The sequence below is a fragment of the Lethenteron reissneri genome, chromosome 33, assembly GCF_015708825.2.
Source record: "Lethenteron reissneri isolate LAM-NWPU_2019-01 chromosome 33, ASM1570882v1, whole genome shotgun sequence".
NCBI classification, from domain to species: Eukaryota; Metazoa; Chordata; class Hyperoartia; order Petromyzontiformes; family Petromyzontidae; genus Lethenteron; species Lethenteron reissneri.
Window position 1 is genome coordinate 2,895,895 of NC_083811.1, and position 17,468 is coordinate 2,913,362.

Sequence of the window (17,468 nt, forward strand, 5' to 3'; positions counted from 1 at the left end):
GTTCATTAGAGTTCCCCGTGATTCCGAGCGCTCGGTCTGTTCTCACGTCGCTCAATCCCTGAAGGACCTCGCAACCTCCATCTGCACTTCCGCCCCCACCTCCTGCTTTCACTGCTGCTGCTGCTGCTCAGCCCCACCATCCCCCACAACATCATCGCATCCCGACTCAGCTGCCGAGATGCGATGACGACGCGCCACGCATCCAAATCGTGTCTGCTTTGTGTGCTTGGCGGTGTTGGTGAGTCTAGGACACCCAAGTTGAAATTTTGGCCGTGTATGCCCCGTGGAATTGATATCGGAACGGGGCCTTCGGCTCTGCGTTGTATGTATGTTGAACTCTTTTCTCAACGTACGTAGCCAATCGTGCTAATCGGGGGTCAGCACGGTTGGCTGCATGGCACGGGTTTCTGGTGGTCAACAATGAGCACCGATGAGACTGAAGGTGGTGGCGATGCTCAATTCTAGCCTTGCCCCTCCCCTAGATCCCCTGTCAAATGCCACGCAGCCCATAATAGGTGCTCACAAACGTCACGTGCTCTGACAGTCTGCAAGGCTGTACGAGGGGGTGTGTTCGTCTTATATCCTGTCCGAACAACTTTGCCAGCTCAAAACGGTCTGATATTGGTTCTCGTCTTTAAAAAATCAACGCACGAGGGGGTGGGGAAATTAAAAATGTGGCCACGGCAAAGAGGCTGCGTCCCGCACGGATATAACACGCTCAATGACGTATTTGTTCAGAGAGGTGACGTTGTGTGGGGCGGGGGTTGGAGGGTCACACATATTGTTGTGAACGTCCCTTTCTGTGGTGGTCGTGGAGGTGATAATACCCTGGCTGCCCAGGAGAAGAGCAATGCAGCAAATGGGTTCATCTCCCATGAGTACCCAGCTGTGTAAGGGGATCGAGCGTTACCCCCTCTCACCCTACCCCTCGCACGTATGTGTTTTCTCCCGGTGGTCCAGTTTCCCCCCCCCTACGTGATATAAACGCTCATCAATTGCCAGAAAAAAAAAACCCAAAATAGCAGGACTCTCATGAAAAAGAGTCCTCGGACCCAAGTGTGATGTCGCCGGATACACTTGAAGTAGTCGTTGCTCTCATTCATTTAGTGAGGATTAGCAGCGGCGACAACATCCCAGGTGTTGCCATGAATCTGTCCGCAAGCTTTCCTTCGGTTTTACTCACGTGCTTGGTTGTAGCCGTCAAAACAAAGTTGCGGACCGTGCTGCAAACGAGCGCAGACCGCGCTCCTTCAACCGAGGCATAGCAGGACTACACGAACTCTCTCCCAAGAGCCCCTCTCGGGTCTGGCAGACCATTGGATCTCCAGGCCCCCGAACGCATTGCCACGCTTGAAGAAGAGGGATCCACGTGACGCAAACTTTGGCGTCGTGTGGACAAAAATATGGACCCTCCCTGCGGTCTGCGCCAATTTTCAATCTCCACCAAGCGTTGCGTCTGTGATGTTTGCCGTCCGCGTGTCAACAATCGCTGGCGTATCCCCCCTGCCCCCCTGCCCGCGCATTGTTTTGGTAATATCGAGCGGTGGATTTTGTCATCCATGGGCTTTTTTCTGTACGCGAAATTAGTGAGCAGGAGCTCCCAAAATTATAATTTTCCCCCGTCGCTGCCTCCGCGGAAAGTTCCACCGCAGGCAAAGGAACTGATGCATATTTCAGTAGCAATCTGCTCTTGATAGAGAATAAAATAAAAATAATAAGATAAATTCCCCCACCCCCCCCCCCCGCAGAGACGTGGTGATTGAGCCGTGCGCTCCGTATGCCCTCCCCCCCCTCACGTCTTGTCTCTCTGAGGCTCTCTGCCCTCTTCGTAGCCCCCTTTTAAATGCTTTCGATTTACAGTGTGTCCGCCTTGCGCGTGCCGCGGGCAATGCTGCTCACGGCGATTGAGTCGCTCTCGCATTTGCAACCCCCCCCCTCACCCAACTTATTACGCGCGGGCGGTTAGGTTTGGGGTCGCGGCTTTTAATCGGAACTCCGCTCTTGCATTTCGAGTTGAGGGATTTGCAATGCGCCCGTCGGCTTTATCTGCCCCACAGCACAACAAAGAGTACAGCTGGTGTTTGTGCACCTTGGTAAAGAGAAAAGGTGCACACGGAGCAAGCGTGTGCTTATAAACCTACGTGTTCCGTTTACAGTCATGTGATAGATAATGAGAGGAATGGCGACGGCTTGGAACGGCCTTCACTCGGCGGTGAATTGATCACGACTGATGATGACGACGACGACGACGATATGATATCATTGAAACAATATTCACTCGCTTGTCAAAGAGAGAGAGTCACCCAGCGGTGTGAGGAACTACAGACAAGCAAGAAGGCAGCTGCCAGACGTGAGGAGGAGGTGGTACCAACAATTGCTCAAGTTCTGCGGTCCTCTATTAAGGTGTTATCGGCCAGTTATTGAGAGTTTAGCACAGTTGGCTACATCTTGTACGAAAAAAGTTCAACATACATGCATACATGACGATGACGGGCCTTTGTCAAGCCACTGCTGGATGAAGTCCACGTTGGTCCTGCGGGTTCCTTGAGCATACTTCACCACACCGGATGTGGGTTGGTGAACAGGTGGGCCCACGACCGGCTCGGATATCATTATCCACTGATGTTAGCCAAGGAATACAACTCTTTGAAGCGTAGTGCGCTCAACATTGTGTCCCCTCTAATCCATCCGGTGTGGTACACGTAATACGCATTGTAAATTTGTACACGCGTGCATTTTTTTTTTGCCCAGAAAAAATGTTCAGCTTTCTATTTTATTTTAATTCACACAAAACAAATGCTGGGTCTGGCCAATGGGACCCTGGTTTTGGTCGGGATTTAATTAGAATCACTTTTTGATGTTGCCATTTCGGATGTCATTAAGGAGTGCACCAGTAGTTACCGACACTGTTAGACACCCTGGCTGGCTCAGAGTCTACCGGTCGGGGGAAGTCTTTCAAGAATTGGAAATGAGACTTCATCACAGCGTGCTGTGATTAATAATGCATGCGACTGCTTTGGGTTCAAATAGTCAAATAAAAAAATAAACCTTCGCGCATACAGACAGGCATACACCTTTTGAAGATTCAAAGCAATGCACAGTCCAGTCTGACAGGTGCCTTTAACCAAATCAACCGTAATGCGCTCCATCTCGTCACATCTTGGAAGCTAAGCAGGTTCAAGCTGGGATAGTGCTTGGATTGGTGACTGTCGTGCACAACAGGTTGTTGTTGTTGTTGCTGTGGGGCTACATCGTGGGAAGTGCAGCAAAATCCGTTGTCGTACTGCACTTCCACGCTCTATGCTCCCCCACCACTTTGACCAACCCCCACCCACCTGTATGGTCGTATAATTACCTGCACTACTGCAGGGAGGCTTTCACCCAGCAGCGGATCGACTAAAGGGCCGTCGGCGTGCACACGGCTGGCACTCCTTGTGTCTTATCGCCAACGTGTTTCCTCCTCCCCGCCTCAACGCAACGCGTTCCGCCACGCGGCTGCCCCCGTGCCGCATCTGCGCTCTGAATGCAATTTGCGTTGCGCGAGCGGGTGGACCGGGTGGGCGGGCGTGCGTGTGCGGCGGCGAAGCGGAAGATAGAGCGCTATCGAGGCGCGGTTTTTTTTGCGCGCCGATCGAGGCACACGAGCTGTATGCGTGTATGGAGATAAGCAGCCAACGGGACAATTTGTCGACTGTCAGGGCCTGTGTGGTTGGCAGGCGGGCGGTCGGGCGGACGGGCAGGCGAGTCGAGTGGCAAAAAAAAAAGAGAAAACGGTCGCCACGGTGAACTGTCGTCTTTCCCCTCTCCCCCCGCCCAACCAAAGCCTCTGTTAAATACGACTGAGATAAAATGAAAATGATGAGATTGACGGGCCTTTCCTGGCGCTTGGCAAATTAGTTTTTGGGTAAATTGTTTTATCTGCTCACGTGCAGTGTGTATGTGTGTTCGAAAGAAACTAATCCGCAATATTACAAGGCCACCTTGCGACAATGCAATGTTTTGTTAAATGTTTTCCGTGGTTGTAGTCGTGCGTTGGGCATCGAAGTAAATTTGGCCTTTGTCGTTCGTGTGTCCGTTCGTTACACGAGGAGTTATTGCCTCGGAGTTTTGTTTTTTTCTCTCCCAGAAATGTTTAATTCGGCAATAATTTACGTAGATGTGGATTGTGACCTCGCACCAGAGTGCACGTTCCACTCCAATGCAGCCACCTTCACCTTTTGTCTGAGCTGACAAAATAAGGAGGGGCGGAGGTTGATGAATCCATCCATTTCGTAGAAATTCACGATAAAAATGCGGCGCAGTAATGGCTCTGTTTATATTTTTATCGCTCGTACTGCGTTTATGTCCGGGGCACATAAGAGAGGCATTTGTGCTCCGTCATCAGTAACGTCGCGTACTATTTTGACAGCCAGGAGTGTAGAACCAAATTGCACCGCCACTTTGTGTACAGCTCTAGTGAAAACTTGCTGCTGTTGCCGAAGGCTTTTTGGCAACCAAAGGCCTCGCTGCAGCCCGTAGCTTGGAAGGAAGGTAGATAGTTTATTAAGTGTTCGTGTTTGTTCGCGTGAGGCTCAGCTTTGCTCGATGAAAAATGATAATAGAAAGCGTAAAACCTATTCTTATTTTTATTCTTTTTCATCATTCTTGATGATACTGGCAAAAAGGTCCCATAGATATTTATAATTAATTAATGGGATTAGCGCTGCGCCTCAAATTCATTTAATGCGTTATTTGACGATGCCGCATCGTGAATTGTGCACAATTACAAAAAAAATATTAATGTGTTCATATTCTTGGTTCTTTCAGTAAAGTCACATAGATAGAAAACAAAAATCGAAATTAAAAGCAAAAAACCCACGACGTTTTGATCGCAACACAAGCAGTCTTCTTCAGGTGGAGATGCGTTCATCAATTTATGAATGCATTCATCAATAACACTGTGGGCCTACAAAAGGAAAAATATGTAATCGGTGATGTTTTTTGGAAAATGGCCTTTCTTCATAGCACTTTGCTGAGTTTGCGTGTAATTCATAGAACCATAGAGCTTGATTACCAATCATCAGGTGCGTGCAGTGGCTTAATTGACAATCGTGTTTTTGCATTGTTTATTGTGACGTTCTCACCCCGCGCCTCTGCTGGACATCTGTGAAAAAGAGCTTTATAGCTTATCGGATTCCTCCAGTATCAATAAATATCCTGAGATTCTGAAGAATAAATTGGTGGGTCGCGAGGACTGCAGTTGAGAAACACGAGCCGAGTGGATGCCCATGCTGGGCACTTGCACCGATTGGCGAGTGCAGTTCTACTCGTTGGGCAGCCATTCGCCATGCCAGTGAAATCGATGAGCTGTCGTGATTTAGGATCGCGATCCATTTCAAGATATAGATTTGTTTTTTTACTCTGCGCGAAAGAGTAGTGCCTCTAGTGGCGGCAGGGGTTGACGTGACCCTCTTACGTACAACACACATATCAATACAACATATATATACGAAAAGAAAGAAAAAAGTACATTCTTGCGCACGCGATTTCATGCGGGAATTGTGAGCTCAAGAATGGGTGTAAATGGATTAATTGATGCATAATTCCACCGCTTACTTTCTCTCACCACCGACTAGTTTCTGCAAGTAGTTGCAAAAGTAAGTCCATAGAGACCTGAATCATTCACATTGTGTGTCGGCATCTGGGCCAGAATGATTAATTTGACACCTATGGAATTGTCCGTGCTCCGTTGTTGTCCCCTTGCGGAGGAGATAATGCGTCACAATCGCTTCCGACCGGGTTAAACACGAAGCAACACAACGAGCGAGAAGACATGGCTCATCTCGGGGTGTCGGAAGCGTTGCCGCAACGCCTCCGCGTGTGTTTTCCACGCGCCTCGCAGCTCGTCGCGAACCCGCCGTGGGATCGCGCGCTCGGCAAACGCGCGCAGTCTCGAGAGGCACAAAATGCGGTGGTGGCGCCACCGAGGATTTGCTCCTGAAGCGGGGGGGGGGGGGGGGGTGCGTGTAGTCTCGACGGGGGGATTACGTTGGCGAGCTCTCATTCTCGGCTCGTGGTGCCGTTCGACTCGCCGCCGCTGGGAATCGTTCGTTCTCGCACGCGCGACATGGAGAGACGTCTTGTGCGCGGGGCGGAGTGGAGCGGCGCGCCAACACGGTTTGCGACGCCGGAGAAGGCGTTTTGTGCCGCGGGCACAGCACGACGGTGTTCTCTGCAAGCACTTCACCTTAGAATAATGCAGGAGCTCGTCCGTAGTAATCAACCATTCCTTTTAGAGCAGGGACGGTTCATTTATTGAGTCAATTTTTCTAGATCAATTGCTTGAGCCTCTAAAAATGACTTCTCTGCCTATTGAAGGCAGGAAACTCCCCCCCGCCCTTTAACCCTTCAAGCCACACTCGGCACCACACAACCGAAGATGCAGATGGCATCACCAAACTCCCAGTCCATCAGCGGCACACGTGGGAGACTACTTCTCCCCCCCTCCCCCCTCAACTATGTTCATTTAATCCAATGAGTCGAGTACTCGAGCCGATAATCAGAAGAGTAATCGATAATTAAGTAATCTGAGAGCCCTCTTCTAGCTCTAGTTCACTTAGCGTCAACCAAAAAGTCCTCTGTGAACCCACCGTGACCTTTTAAGGTGAATTTATATAGGGGGTGGGTGGCGAAATCCCAAAGAATGTTAAGTTGATCGGAAATGTGTTTTTTTAAATGACACCAAGTCAAAGATTTCCACAGCAAGACACTGCCGCCAATTTGCCTTTAATCCACAGGGCACTACGACCCTGCTGGGAACGCAGCCATATGGTGTTGGTGGCCAACCAAGTGACCCCTTTTGGTAATTAGCCTCCAATCTCCACCGTGACGCTATGCTCGGAGTGGTATTTTTAATGGTTCCATGGGGTGGGTCGAAGGTAATTTGAAGTGAACATTCCAGAGAGGACGAGACAGAGGTGTTTCAAATTTCGGATTGCTGCTTTATTTATGAAAACATGAGAACGTAACGTGTCATGAATCGCGACCCTTTGTCAATGCCACTGCTGGATGAAGGCCCTCTCATGGCCCGTTTTTGTCATGAAGGTTGTTTGGATCATTCGCTGAGCTGTGCTTGGCAATCGTACTCTGGCTGCTGTGTTCATAGCAAAGTTTAGCGAAGTGTGGTCAAAACAACCGCCTTGACCAACACTGCGTAGGAAGGCCTTCGTGCAGCACTGGATTGACAAAGATTTGTTAGTATAAATTGTTATATATATAAAACCGTACATGTTACTGCAGGGTTATCGTTAGCACAATGCAAACAAAAGAACACATAAAAGCCCCCCCCCCCCCCCCATAGCCTGAAGAGGCTGTTGATGCCAGTGCTACATTCACCCCCAGAGGTCACGCAACTTAATAACGGCATGCTATAACTACATCTGTCAATATTAATCGATTAATAGATTCATTATTACACATTTGCAATATGCGTATATTGATTACGTTGAATTAATTTATTTTTAAACTTCCTAATCTCTTTCAGCGTTCAAATGTTTACTTCCTTCAGATCGGGATTCTGGAATATCAAATGTACGAGTTATTCCAGTCCATGGTATGCATAAAAAAGTAGCAAAAAAAGATCAAAAAATTGAGACGTGAAAAAAATATGATTACACATTTGCAAAACGCGTATCGATGGCGACCGGGACGATAATTGGAGAATGCCAGTCGTTAGGCAAACATTTATAAAACACTTAATAATAACGTAACAATAACAATGGATCGAAATTACATGGTAATGGTGCATCTTCAACATTACCATGTGTAATCCTGCCGGTAGCTGAGGCTGGGAAGACGGGTTTGAGAGCGGTGCTTATTAGCGCTTGAATTGGTTAATTAAAACGCCAGCTGCGAGGTGCTGGCAGTGGAAAAAACCTTTTGCCCGTTTCCAGGAGTGAGTAATTGATGGATAATGAGACAGCCGTTCTGGGCTGGGACATGGGGGGAGGTGTGCAAAAAAAAGGTTGCGAAATCAGGAAGGGTAATTAACTCGGCTGACTCGAGCATTCAGAGACAAAAACAAACAGCAGCAGCAGCAAACAAAAGTTGCCGCGGTTTTTTTCTTCCCACACATTGTTTATTTCCGATCCGTTGTTTATTATTACAGTAAAACCTTGGATTGCGAGCATAATTCGTTCCGGAAACGTGTTTGTAATCCAAAGCACTCGTATACCAAAGCACTCGTATATCAGGTGTGATCACGTGACGCTCGGCAGACAAAGCGTATACACATACTACTCGTATTGCAAGACCTCGCTCGTTTATCAAATTAATATTTATTTAGAATGTTTGCTCGTCTTGCAAAACACTCACAGACAAAGTTACTCGCAATCCAAGGTTTTACTGTATTTGTATCGTTCGTTTTTTGGGGACGCAGGCCTTCGGCGCGAAAGTTTGTTTGATTCACGCGGCCATTCGCAGCAGCAGCACACCTCGGGCCAAAGTTTACGGTGGGAGGATCATTTTTTTTTAGTCCTCCCTGGAGACCATCTCAAATGTCTTGACAGACGCAGCAGCATCCGTCGATAAAGGCGCCTCGTCCGCTTGTGAGGCAGAGGAAAGCGGAGGCTTTCTCCTACGCAGAGCGCGGATTTAATTTGTTTCCACATTTACGAAGCGACATAGCGATGCGTGCATTGATTTGGGACGCAAAACACAAAATGATACGAACCAAACCGATCGTTGAAAATCGTTTGTTGCAGCTGGGGTCGGATGACTAGAAAGTCGACTCGTATTTCTTGGCATGCGCTCGTTTAAAGGCTCCTGGATGATGGTTACATCCACGTTGCGTTCAAAGTTGTGAAAATTAAGTCACTTTTTAGAGTGTGTTGGTTATTAGAGTTCTAGCTCTCTAACCTGCTAAGCGATACAGGCAGCAGATGTGTAATTCAGGGAGCATCTGTGCACAGAGTGAATTAATTCATTGGCAGCAGTTGGAGAAGTGACTAGGGATTAATATAATACAACACACCCACACAGTTGCCCCAGATTTCTTAGATTTTAATTTAAAAGTATGCAGTTAAACAACGAGTGTACGCAGGCATGTTTATTTCCATGTTTTAAAAATTCAATAATCAATCGCCATTTTGTGAGTCCATTGCTGGTTGATGGCCTCCCCCGGACTGCGTTGGTTGTGGGATTGTTTGACCATACTTCATCACGTTTGTCTCACTGCAGCTTGGTAGAGTAGGTGCCCAGGGCTGGTTCTGATATCCTCAGCCATGTACATCAACTGCGACCAGGGATGGAACTCAGGTCGTTGGGTTCATAGCACAATGTCTTAAAACCACTCTCTGCTGATATTTATATGTCGACCTGTATATTGCATGGAAAAACACAGATGCCTCTACTTTCATATGTTCAGGTTTCTTCTGTGTAACCCTCATTTCTTTTTCCATAAATAAATGGCTTAGGCGCAAATGCCCCATAAAGCCAAATTCTCGCTCTCTTTCACCCGCAGTTACCGACTTTGTCTCTGCACGCGTTTCCTCCCTCTCTGCAATTGCATACCTCCTGGCCACAGTGTCACAAGTTAATAATTCGCTCCGCAGTGCTCTGTTTTGTAGTCATTTGCCGAATTTCCGCGTGGCCCCCGTAGGTCATGCACTCAGATGACAGGAACGTTGGCCCCGGCAGCGCATTTTTCTACCGCATGCCATTAGGGCTTCCACATTTGCACTAAAGCATCTTATAAATACCACCCGGCTCCGGGCTTGACAGCTCTGCTGACGTATGAAAGAGCATTGCTTTTCGGGGGGTGATTTTTTTTTCGCGGCCAAAAGCAACAGCATCTAAATGCCACCGTGATAAAAAAAAGGGGTGTGCGCACACATTTCGTTTCTCTCGCGGTCGTATGAAGTGCGGCAGCAGCATGGCGCTGTGCGTTCGGTTGACGTGTCACGGTTGTTACGACGGTTGGCTGAAAATGCACGTTTTGTTGTTGTTTTGTTTTCAGTGTTATTGTAAATAAAATAAAATCGATACCTCTCTGAGCTTTGAAACAGCTAACCCGGTACAGAGTGTAAATTAACCGAATGTCCCCACGTCGTGTGTCTGCTGTTACCAGGACTTAATTTCAAGCCGATCTGTCTGGGCCATTGATCCAGGAAACATGTCCACACCAGCACTCCACATCTAGCATACCTAACCCCCTATGGCTCTGGTTACCAGTAATTACATGGCACCTACCTCAGTCTACCACCTACCCCAGTCGATCAGCAAATTGGACAATATTTGGTGAGAATTTCAGAATCATAATCTTGATTTAGACTGGAGGAATCTGATTAGCTATGAAGCCCTTTTTCACAGATGTCCAGTAGGGGCAGGTCAGTAATTTAATACCTGGCTGGCACTGGTTCTGGGTGTGTGGATCAGAGATAGTGAGACCACTGCTCGATCCATGGACTGAGGGGTCAGAGGTCAGAGCACTGGGCTAGCACTGCTATAGTTTTAGGGTCCAAATCCAGGCAACTGCCTTGTGATTAAACCGGTGTAGTGCATTGGTGGTCTCAGCCCAGTCATCAACAACTACACACACAAAAATCATGCTTGGTCCGCATTTAAATTTGTATAAATTCAGCTGTGAGAATTAAAAATATCGGTTCAACTGTCATTCGACAGTCTCAGAGTAGAGTTTATGAGAAAGTGCATTCCCTCCTGTGTTCATAATTAAAAGGCTACTTGAAGGATCTTTCGGGAGATGTCATGTGAAAAATATCATCCACTCTCTGGCACATGGGACGTATCATCTGTGAGAATGCCAAGTGGATTTGAAATCTCGCGACATGGTGCCAATAGCATAATTGGAATACAATTGAGAGGGGAAAAACAACCAAAGCAAGAAGGGAAGAGCAAGTTTAATTCCCTTGACACTCCTCACTTTTCCGTACCCACCCACGACCTCCCAACTCTCGTCTTTATCTGTGACCTGCAAGAGCTCATTGCTGTAATTACCACATCTTCACGTTGATAAAATACTTAAATAAGTTCTGTCTCCTCCGAGAGACGTATCCTTCTAATGAGCATCGTAAAAATGTCCCATCTTCTGTATGTGCGCACATGCGATTTTGATTGAATGTATTTTTTGACAAAATGATGCCGTTTTAAGTTCAAGATGAACTTCACGTGGTCGCTTCCATCCAATCACTCGCAGTTATAATTGGGACATTGCTGTAAAATAAAATGCGTGCACCAAAGTACCCGATGTCAGGAGTGGCTGTTCGAGAAAAGAAAAAAAGATCCAATCGTTCCGTTACTCCAATGTATATGAAACCATTGTGATTTGAATAGTTTTGAGTTTATTTTATTTGTTACACGGATGGTCTGTGGGTTATGCCTCCTGCCCTTTCTTTAGAACTCAGTGTTGGCTAAATTATATGGTGATACATTTTTTACATATTTTAAGGCGGGTGTTATCGACAAACGAGTTGGGTTGTTTTAGCGTCAGTTCCATTGCTAGAGAAAACAAAATGGACACGTGAGCATACTTACCCAGCATTTGTGTGATCTTTACCATCGATAATCTTTATTTGTAATGAACCTCCCTTTAAAATAAAATGTTCTACTGTCATTGACGTTTTTTGACAGAACATTTTAAAACTTAATTGGCGTTTTCTGTTTACCTATTTGTCCTGAGCATGTTTTCAGTAACAACTGAAATGACGGAAATCGTCTGACCGGGCCTCATGATTTCTACACTAAGCAGAGTTGAGTTTTTTTTCTTCTAAGAGTTAATTGATTCATATGAGGAGAGGGGGTCCCATTAAACATTTTACGTGTAAGTTTTATCCGGACACTTCTTGCATTTTGGTGCTCTTCCTTAATAACAATAATAATAATAATAAAAACACATTTCATTCATCACCTCTCCATTCATCGATCGGCTCTGGAAAGAGACGCAAGCTGTCAACTGACAGGAACCTTTTGCCAGATGTCCCATCAGCTCCATTCACAATGTGCCCCGATGCTCGATGCTCGTTGCAAGTCCGGGCCAACTACTTTGTTCGCCAAGACTGAACTTACAATTCACAATGAATAAGTAATGATTGCAAAAAACCAAAGGGCCTCCTCCATTAAGCCCCTTACGCAGCTTCGTGAAAGTGGTCTACGGAAATTTGTAGATAATTTAAAGGAAACAAGGTTGTTGCTTGTTTTTCAAGTGCCGAATGTTCCACCGGTTTTCCAAATCTCATTTCCGGTAATTCTATTCTGTTTATGCGCTTGGCAACAATATGTTCATGAACTCAATGTCAATGTCAAGGTCTGCTGGCCACGACGAGCGGGCTCCAGGAGATAGAGTTCGTGTCGTTTTGCTATTTCCTCTTCATTTGAAGGAGCACAGACTACAGTGGTTCACTATACAGTCCATAGGATATGTTGCATGTCCACAATCGCACTGCTGTGGCTTGTCTTTCATGCATCTCTATCTTTGTATCTTTGTGTCTCTATAGGTTTACAATATGGTCTATAGGTTGGGTTACATGACCACAATTGCACTGCTGTGGCTTGTCTTTAATGCATCTCTATGTGTCTGTAAGCATTTCTATGGATTTACTTTATGGTACATAGGTTAGATTGCATGGCCACGATTGTACTCCGGTGGCTTGTCTTTAATGCATCTCTATGTATCTCTATGTGTCTCTATGTATCTCTATGTGTCTCTATGTATCTCTCTGTGTCTCTATGTATCTCTATGTGTCTCTATGTATCTCTATGTGTCTCTATGTATCTCTCCGTGTCTCTGGGTTTATACTCTTTGGTTCTTTCGGTAAAGTCACGTATGTGTCTGTATGTGTCTGTATGCAATAAAATAAAAATATATCACGACGTTTTGTGTTGCGCCCGAAACGTCGTGATCTATTTTTATTTTCTACCTACGTGACTTTACCGAAAGAACCAAAGAGTATGGATTCGTGCAGTCACAAAAGCTTCAAATCTTTGGGTTTACTTATACGTTCCGTAGTTTTGGGTTGCATGGCTGCATGGAAGTAGTGGAATACGCTTTCCTGAAGGAAGAAATAAACAATATATGAGGAATGGCATTAGTTTATTTCTTTGCTGACTCTGTCCAGCCACCGTCATGGTGTAATTTGTTATCCTGAGTTAAACCGCCGCGTGCGCCTATCAATCTGGGTAATAGTAAGATGCACAATAATTAAGTTATCGATTTTTTATTGTAATTAACCTTTTGAAATAGCCCCATAGCAAAGGCATTAAATTGATGATAAGAATAGTCCACAACTCAGATCGCTCTGCGATGTTCCACAGGGCTGCCTGTGTGCGTCGGAAAGTTTTACGTTGCACATTTCTCTTTTTTGCCCGCTCGTTTCCGTTGTTGCAATGTTTACAGTTCGTTTAAATTCGTGAGGTGGAATCTTATATAGAAGAATTTATTTTAGGAGCTTTGCATGTTCTGTAATATTTTACGGTTCATTTGATGCGTTGCAGACGTATTTGTGTAACCGTCGTTACGACGTTATGAATGCAAAAAGTTCGCCAAAGTGCATTACAGTCACTTTACTCGGGCATTACATTATTCGGTGATGGTGCTGCTTCTACTGCGTTGGCAGCGATGCACTAACACAATCAGCCACAACAAACGCAACGCATTTGTCAATAACGCTATCGTACAAAGAAAGAAGTGTACAGTAGACAATATTTTGGGAATGGCCCATCTTCACGGCACATAGAGGATGTGACGATGGTACGTTGCCACAAATTTAGCCGATTTCTATTTGTCTTTTCTTTTGAAGTCCACGGTGTTATTTAAAAAGGTGTTTGAGTGTTATGGTTACCCAGGTAATAAACATTCCGTGCACACTGTGTCCTATTTATGTTTAGCCTGCTGGCGTATACCACTTACATTGGTTGCATTTGCAGATACGCCGTATAATTTTAACAATCTAAAGCAGCCGTATATTTAAAAAAAACATACACATTCATGCTCTTAACAACAACAACAAAAAATACGACATTAATTTGAAGCCAAAATTAACGACATCGGCTATGAAAATTAACAAAAATCATTTGGCCATTCCAAAGAGGTTTTTCTCTGTGATGTTTCACCGGCTTGCGCGCTGTGTTTTCTCTTTCCGCAGCTTCCCCTGGACGTGTTCAACAACTACTTCAGCCTGGGCTTCGATGCGCACGTCACTCTGGAGTTCCACGAGTCGCGGGGTGAGCTGAGATTACTTTTAACTTTTAAGGGAGCCACGAGGCTACATATTGCTCCGGCTGGTCAATGTTACCTCCGTCCTTCTGTCCAAATGCTTCACATATTTCACAGAAAAACTCCCAAAGACATAATCCAGTTGCTTAAGAACTTAACACACATCTTGCCAGGACTAATGCCCAGATCTGTAAGGTTTTTTGGCCAAATTGGCAGTTAAATACATTTTTTTATCCTTTTTTATGTTAACATTATGCTGCTTAGCAGTGTGATTGCCACGATTCATTGGGGCAATGTTCAGGGCAATTGTTGGCAGCAATCGTCACCAGCAAAGTATTTACCATGAGAAACAACAGCAACTTGGTGTGGCAGTGGCATAGAGTGCCAGAATTACATTGAGCCAATGAAAACTGTTTTTTGAAAAGTGGCTTGATGAACAATATTTTTTTGTGCAGAGCCACGGCACCCACCTTGGGGAGTCACGTGACGTCCATCTGTAATCTGATTGGATACTGCCATACCAGTTTTCCACGAGGTGGAGCAGCAATGAGATTTGCCCAGATATGGAAAATATATATTTTCTGCAATGCTTATACAGATTATTTAAAAGTAATGGTGCTTAATGTTTTTTGGTTTCATTTACAATATTACATGGTGTTATGACGGTGGCTGGTGAAGATTGCCCTAAATTTTGCCCCAGCGCATTGTTGGCCTCAACTGACACGGCGGGAAGGTCTCTTCCACACCGCCTGCTAAGTCCCCTCCCGCCACTCAAGGCGCCGTCGCACGCACGGAACCCTGGTGGTGTTTGTTTTTACGTGCGCGCTCGGTGGTGTCGTCCTTCGCGCTGCGCTACGAACCCGGCTACCCGAGGTCCGATTCTCGCTCACGGCCAACACCAGCGACGATTATCTGAACCGGTCTTTGGGCTCCCCTAGCTCGGCCTCAATACAAAGGCGGACGGGCGTGGTGCTGGCCTCCCACCCCCTTGTGTGCCGTGCCGCCCTTCATAGGTGCTCGTTAACAGCACTTGCCCCAACAGTCTGTTAAGGCTATATGGGGATCTTTGTCTTTTATGTGTTATTAATTTCCTTGGATTGCCCGAACAACAGGGGAATTCTTCCTTCATGCACTGGAAGCCCTTACACTGGCAATGAAGCAGCCTCCGTAGAATTCCACAGCCCTGTTTGCATTGTGCTAACAATAGCCCTGCAGGGTTTATATGTTACAATTCATACTTTCGGATCTCTGTTAATCCAGTGCTGCATGAAGGCCTTCCTACGCAAGTGTTGGTCAAGGCGGATGTTTTGAGCACACTTCACCAAACTGGATAGTGTGTGAGGGGGATGGCGGGTGGACAGGACTCGTTCAGGAATCCCTCGTCGCTGATGTGTGAGTTTTGAACTCGGGTTATAAGGTTCACAGCGCGGTGTGCTAATCGCAGCTCCCGCAACTCCACCGCTTCACCCGCAAGTTAGAAAATGGAGAAGTCAACTGCACAAATATGGACCTGGCATTAACAGATGTGCACGAACCTGACTGGCGATTACTTATCGTGGGCATCTGCGAAAGTGAATTGTGGTCGCTGAAGCACATATCTACGAAATTGAACGGCGGTCGCTTTCTTAGACGTCCATGAAAATTATTCGTGAATTACGGTGACCTCTGTGAACGCGAGCATAGTTGCGTGTCGACGGAAGATGGAGCGTTTTCTTTTTTACCACCTCCTCGTCGCGGTGACCCCGCACGCGAAACCCGCTGGCCCTGTGTCTCCAAGAGAGGGCGCACACCCACCGCCCGCGAGTGTGACATCCACATTCGGCTCTGCTGCTGCTGTTGTTGTTATTATTTTCACAATGCATTTGCGGCACGTGTGCCGGGTAATAATAATATAATAATATACGACTCTTCATCGCATCTAGGATACCGTAAGCTGTCAAAGGTTATGATTTCCTCTCGGTTACAAATATTCCTTAGGCCTCGCCCCGAACTTCATTGTTCTGGCAACGGCACAGCCGGGGGAGGAAAACAAATAAGGCGGCGGGCGCACACAATCCGAGCGAATAAAAGGGCTGCGTGATCCGTACGCGGGCCTCCGAAATCTAAATTACATTTGAAGGAGCACATAATCAGCTTAGAGGGAATCGATCTGGGTTGTAAGGACCCTCTCCTGAACCTCGATTGAGCCCCTTTGTACCTCGGGGATTGGAGACCCCTACGTCAGGCCCCAGACAATCCCCCCGCCCCACTCCGAGGGGCCCTGGCCCCAAAGTAAGGTCACGGTGGGTGTGCAGCAGCGGCTTCTAAGCTAAAAACGATACACATTTGTTTTCTTTTAGCAGGTAATGCCCACTGAGCTATATTTAGCTCTTTTTCAGAAGCGACCTGGACGCAAATGTTAGCTCAACGAAATTTATAGCAGCCAAATACTGTGAATAGACGTTGATCCTAAATGTGGGGGGGGGGATCGGAGGACCTGGAGAAAAATCGACGTAACCACGGAGAGAGACATGCAAACTCCAAATATACAGGCCTCAGGGTTGGGATCAAACCAACTGCTTCCTGAATACCAGGCAAAGGAGATAACACCTCGCCACTGGGGTTCGCCATTGTCCCTCGGCTAAAGAGAGGGCCTTGAATCAATATTGATCGCCCGATCGCGGTGTCGCCCCTTTGATATTGAAATATTAAAGTGATATCGGTTGAGCGGTGTCTTTATCTCATTCCTGTGGCGTCGTATTTTAACGCGCCGTTAGTGTCGGGCCAAGTCACTGACATTTATCATTACGCGTTCGGAACAGTTATCTTAGCAATGCTTAAGTTAATGTTGCATCACAGCCCGGGTACAGTGTATGATATTGCAGCAATATATTGTATTTTTTTATGCTGATCTTAGCAGTTTGCTTGCTCCATGGTCTTAATGGATTGTTTTTGTGCGAGCTTTGAAAAAGAAGCAAAGCGAAGTGGAAAACAAGCATGCGGTGTGTTATCAGGTGTGCGGAGATGTTCAATGTTTGATTACGCATCTATTGATGTGCTCGTAACCACTGTGTGTATGGTATTGTGTGTGCGCGTGGAGTACAAGAAACAAGTAGATGTTCTCTCTAGCCGGTGGGAAACCAACGTTGGCCAAGACGGTGACCAAATGTCCCGACGTTTACAACGCGCATGCTCGTACATGTACACCTGGAGTTTAATATCAGGATATTAATTTATCCTGAAGAAATACGATGAGCTATGAAGCTTTTTTTCCACAGATGTC

The 17,468-nt window shown here is 46.3% G+C and overlaps 1 protein-coding gene across 11 annotated transcripts in view; it reads left to right on the plus strand.

The window, feature by feature from the left end:
• LOC133350176 (diacylglycerol kinase zeta-like) overlaps positions 1–17,468 on the plus strand; it is a 284,717-nt gene that overhangs the window by 179,622 nt on the left and 87,627 nt on the right. For all 11 annotated transcript variants that reach the window (XM_061564248.1, XM_061564249.1, XM_061564247.1 and 8 more), the window contains one exon: positions 14,136–14,214. In XM_061564248.1, coding sequence (XP_061420232.1) covers positions 14,136–14,214 — 79 coding nt within the window. The remainder of the gene's footprint in view (positions 1–14,135; positions 14,215–17,468) is intronic.